The 5,118-nt window shown below is 51.3% G+C and overlaps 1 protein-coding gene across 1 annotated transcript; it reads right to left on the bottom strand.

Moving 5' to 3' along the window:
* Positions 1–1,907: 1,907 nt before the first annotated feature.
* LOC127044679 (outer mitochondrial transmembrane helix translocase-like) lies at positions 1,908–4,844 on the bottom strand. Its single transcript, XM_050939754.1, has 5 exons — positions 4,795–4,844; positions 4,008–4,228; positions 3,352–3,458; positions 2,751–2,834; positions 1,908–2,671 (listed from the first exon to the last, which is right to left on the bottom strand). Exons 1-5 carry the CDS (start codon positions 4,842–4,844, stop codon positions 2,480–2,482), a joined length of 654 nt encoding a protein of 217 aa, XP_050795711.1. The 3' UTR covers positions 1,908–2,479.
* Positions 4,845–5,118: the final 274 nt, after the last annotated feature.

Here is a 5,118-nt window from a genome sequence, read left to right as displayed (position 1 = left end):
CTGCAGCATATCTTGCGTTTTCCTCTGAAGCAGCTGCTGGCTCCTGTCACAGACAGGAGGAAGGACTAGGTGGCTGCTGGGATTTGATCCAAGGGTATTTGTTTTGTTCACCCCACTGCAGCCTCTGCAGACTTGTACTATCACCCAGTGCCTTGCAGCCTCACTACCTGGGCAAAGGGGTTTGCCTAGGGCTCTGACACATAACAGGAAGCATTGACATGTCCTGGGGGCTGGAAGCAATGTGGTCTGTGCCAAAACACCAAATGAGATGGGAAAGAGTGTTGGCTCTGGAAGAAACCTCAGCCCTATCCCATAAGAGGGGGAGAGGTTTGGCTTGCCAGGGTAACTACGAAGGGGCCACACTATGCTGTGATGCAGGAGAGAGAGGGGTCCTGCTGCAGAAGGGGGAAGTGGTAGCAGTAGGTCAAGCCCCACCTATCCTCAATGGAGTCCCCACTATCCTACAGCATCTGGGTGATCTGCTTCATCTGCTGCTTGTGGAAGTAGTCAAGTGCATGCAATACATGGTGGTGTCCCTGCACCGCTCCCACAGGTCACTGCGTGAGGTCTTCTGCACCAGCTCCTTCAGGTTCACAGCTTTGCTCAGGGCAGGGCTGGTGCCTGTGCCAACATGCCAACCTGACCATTCTCACCCCCAGGTTTGGATCCTGCTGCCTGTCTCATAGAATATCAGGGTTGGACGGGATCTCAGGAGGTCATCTAGTCCAACACTCTGCTCAAAGCAGGACCAATCCTCATCCAGATGGGGGGAGAGGTGGCACTTTGAATTGGGTGCTGTGAGTGTCTGACCCTTCCCTATGCCTTTTGGTCTCTCTTGCTAATACAGCCATGACTCTCAGCTTTGCTAATCCGGCAGGGGGTTTGGAGGGGCAGTATCTTCACTCTGGCATCTACCACTGTTTTACCACTCAGACGGGGGAAATTTGTAGCTTCCTCAGAGCAGTAACCCACTCAGCCTGGCAAACATAAGTCCACCATTAACCAGTTGGAGGCTGATGCTTTCCCAGATATTTAAGTCCTTGGGGACTGTGAAGTTGCTCAGGGCTTGGCTGGGGGATAAGATCAAGTCATGGAGAGAGTCCCAGTCCCGCCTTACCCCAGCTGGTAAATCCCTATCCTATGTGCACCCATCCTGTTGCCATTGAGGCCTGACTCCTTTCTCAAAGTGGGTCATGCTGGGCAGGGGTGGGGAGAAAGTGGCCCATGGGTGAGCAACAGTGGAAGGAATGTGGATCAGCAGGCTGAGGTGGGTGTTTTCCTGAAGGGATCAGAACCCCAATGACTAACATGCTGCTGCTGCTTCTGCTGGGGTGAGGGGTTGCATATGTGGTCACTCTTGCTCATCCCAGTGTAGCTGGGGTTTTACAGAAGCTGGTGTGGGAGCGCAGTGTAGGTCAGGGGTCGGCAGCCTATGGTACGCATGCCAATGGTGGCACACAAGCTGATTTTTGATGGCACGTGTCGGCGGGCTGAGTGGCTCAGCCCACTGCCAGTCTGGGGTTCTGGACGCTGCCCTGTTGCCAGCCGGGGTCCCGGCTGCTGGCCCCGCTCAGCGCCTGCTGCTGGTCTGGAGTCCCACCAGCTGCGCTCAGCCTGCTGCCGGCCTCGAGTTCCACTCACTTATCCAATGGGGGGTTGAGTGGCTCAGTCCGCTGCCAGTCTGGGGTGCTGGCAGCACTCAGCCTGCTGCCGATCTGGGGTTCCAGCTCCTGGACCCTTTCCAGTCGGAGTCCCAGCCGCCAGCCCTGCTCAGCCTTCTGCCGGCCTGGGTGAGCAGAACCCCAGGCTGGTAGCGGGCTGAGTGGCTCAGCCTGCTGCCGGTCTGGGGTCCCGGCCACTGGCCCCGCTCAGCCCACTGACGATCTGGGTGAATGGAACCCCAGGCTGAGTGGTGCCAGCAGCTGGGTCCTCAGACCAGCAGCAGACCGAGCCACTCAGCCTGTTGCTGGTCTGAGGTCCCGGCCACCGGCTTCGCTCAGCCCACTGCTGGTTGAGTGAATGGAACCCCAGACCGGCAGCGGGCTGACCCGGGCCAGCAGCTGGATCCCAGACCGGAAGCAGACTGAGCAGGGCTGGAACCCCAGATAAGGATCCCAGGCAAGAATCACACTAAATTGATAAGATCTGCATTTTAATTTTATTTTAAATGAAGCTTCTTAAATATTTTAAAAACTTTATTTACTTTAAATACAATAGTTTTATTTATATAATATAGACATAGAGAGATACCTTCTACAAATGTTAAAATGTATTACTGGCACACGAAACCTTAAATTACAATGAACTTGGCACACCACTTCTGAAAGGTTGCCGACCCTTGGTGTAGGCTATCCACTGCATGATGCATGCTCATCCCTGCTTAGGCATCTACCCAGCCTCCCACTTCTTGGGCTGCTCCTCTGGTTGGGGGGAACTTTGTATTGTCAATGCTAGTTGTTTCCTTCTCCTCATCTGCCACTCACAGGTTGGTGACTCTTGGACCATGGGCATCTTGGCTTTTAGGAGACCTTGCCCCTTGCCAGGCCACAAGTCTGTGCTGAAGAGAGCAGAGAACGGCCTCTTGAGCACAGTGCAGAAGGATCAAAGTGCAGAGACTCATATTTTCTCTGGCCAGAATGAGCTTCAGAATATCTTGCTGCTGCTTCAGCATCTGCAGGGAGAGAGGAGGACAGGGTGTGAGTGTCAGGGCGCAGAGGGTGGGTGCTGGGGTTGGGAAGGTGTTTTCTTACAGGTAAACCGATCTGGAAGGTGACACGCATCATTCTCGGGATGGCAGGTTCCACATCGCGCAGTCTGTTGCTCAGTACTATCATCTTCAACACAATCAGACACGCAGGTTACGTGTTGCCAGTTGGTTGGATCTGGTGGGAAGTGCTGGGATTTGATCTGCTGCAGCTCCCCCTAAAGGTAACAAACTGGTACAACAAAGCACCAAGCTAGGTACAAAGAGGAAACCAAAAACACTGGCTAGGCTTCCAACAACAGTATTGCCAACCCCAAATGTTCAAAAATCATGTTAGGCTCACCAAAATTCATAATATTGGCTTTAAAATCATAAGATTATGTAAAAATAATAGATTAGGTGTTCTTTTTATTTGTTTTATGCTTTTTGAACCTTGAGGGTGTACTGAGGTCACATTTTTAAGCTTTCTGCACAGCCATGAGGGCTAGAAACTTACTTTTTCTTTAAGAATGAAGGCTGAAATCATCACATGTCCACTTGACTCCAGGAGCTGGGGCTTTAAGGAAAATCATTATTATGAGAGTCATGACAAAATCATGAGCATTGGCAACACTGGAACAACTTCCCTCTTCCCTGTCTGCTGGTACCTGGCAGTCAGATCTGCTCTCCAGCCCATCCCAGAGGCTCATGAACTGGGCTTTAATCATGGCATTGGCTTCATGGTCAGCGCTGGAACAGTTCTGCAGAAAGGAGCCTGTTGGGGACAGGAGCACAGGTACAAGAGTATAGCTGGAGCTCCAGCCTCATCCTGCCTCCCATCCCCCTGCACCACTGACAATCTTACCTAGCACTTCATCCTGACTCCCCTAATTGCCCCCTCTCTGCAAAAGTGATGCCATGGTGCCTAGACAAGAGCATCTATTCTAGGACATCAGTATGGGGTCAGGAGACCCAGGCTCTAGTCCCATCTGAGCTGGCTCTGCCATGGATTCAGTATGTGGATTTGGGTGAGATGCAGCCCCTCTCTGGGCCTCAGTTTCCCCATCTGTAAAAGGAGCGAATTATATCCCCTCTATACAGCAGTTTGAGAGCAATGGGTGAAAAGAGTGATCTAATGGGCTGTTACTGTAGCATTAGATCCTGCAGGCATAGCAATCCTTTGCTTCCAGCCCCTGGGAGGCAGCATGGTCCTGTGGTCTGAGCCTAGGAGTTAGTATTCTTGGGTGCTAATCCCATTTTTGCCACTGCCTTTCTGTGGCCTTGGTCAAGTCATTTAATCTCTATGCATCTGTTCCCTGTTTACCTATTTTATCAGTGAGGACGATGCAGGGCTGGATCTTGGTGATCAGTAAGAAAATAGCTGCTGTGAGCTTCTGTGGTTCCCTATACCACCTGTCAGCCAGGGAAGATGCCTGCAAGTGTATAAACTGGCACCCTGAGGCCTGCACGATTGCTTTGGCAAAATGGGTCTTCCCCTTGCAGGGGAGCCATACAGAAGACCCTGCAGGTGGAGATACATCAACACTGCCTCACAAGCTGCCCTTTCCCATCTCTGAAAGCCCACTCTCACCAGGCTAAAATCCCAAACAAGTGCTCAGCTAATTGGGCCCCGTCTGACCATGCCAGAACCAGGAGGGGAAGGGAGCTACACTGCCTCTTAATCAAACAGATTCCTAGCTAGATGCTCTCTTTGTTTGCATTGGATGGGCAGGCCCCTCTCCCAGGCCAGAGTGCTCTGCTGCTACTAGAGATGTCCCAGCCTAGTGGGGATCCTTGGGACTGTTATTAGCCCGAGTGAACATCAGGCCTTGGGGGTGAATGGATGTCCCACTCAGCCTTGCCTCCTTTTGGCAGGCAAGGTGGCTCTGTGCAGAGAACTGATGGATCTTCATTGATTAAAACCCCACCAGTGGAGGAAGGGGAGGGTCCATTCCTGACCTTGCCTCAGAGCTCAGGCTCCTGTTAGTTCATCCTCAGTTTGAGTGTGAGGAAAACAAGGTACTTTTCTGTCCCCTCCCTACCTGACCTATCACCTAATCAATTCATTTACATTTCCCCATAGACAGCTACAACTTTGATTTATCATTTACCTTTTTAAAAAAAAATAGTTCTTTCCAAAAAGATGATTATCGATGAGCATGAATAGCTAGTAATTGAGATTATAAATAGTGTGTGGCTGATTCATTATTGATTATATGGGGGCGGGCATTATGGAAGACTTCCTCCCTCTATCTGATCCATCTCTCAGCATGCTGCCACCTCCTTATTCTAGGTCCAGCGAGGAAAGCTTCCTCATCTTATTGCTATCCCACCTATCATTATGACCTTTTAGTCCCAATTAAACAAAAGGCCTATGAAGCTTTCAGCATCCCAGTCCATAAAAGCCCAGGGTGCAGGGGGATTTAGGCTTGCTC

This window comes from Gopherus flavomarginatus, chromosome 2 (genome assembly GCF_025201925.1).
Source record: "Gopherus flavomarginatus isolate rGopFla2 chromosome 2, rGopFla2.mat.asm, whole genome shotgun sequence".
Classification (NCBI taxonomy): domain Eukaryota; kingdom Metazoa; phylum Chordata; order Testudines; family Testudinidae; genus Gopherus; species Gopherus flavomarginatus.
Note: the sequence above shows the minus strand (reverse complement) of the source record. Positions and strands in the feature narration are given on the sequence as shown.

What these genes read in the sequence shown, in the direction of transcription:
- LOC127044679 (XM_050939754.1), bottom strand. Translation starts at nt 4,844, where the DNA reads ATGCTCATCGATAATCATCTTTTTGGAAAGAACTATTTTTTTTTAAAA. An exon ending in AACTATTTTTTTTTAAAAAG is followed by an intron (nt 4,229 to 4,794) that starts GTAAATGATAAA and finishes CTTGTGAGGCAG; the next exon opens with TGTTGATGTATCTCCACCTG. An exon ending in AGAGCAGATCTGACTGCCAG is followed by an intron (nt 2,835 to 3,351) that starts GTACCAGCAGAC and finishes ATTGTGTTGAAG; the next exon opens with ATGATAGTACTGAGCAACAG.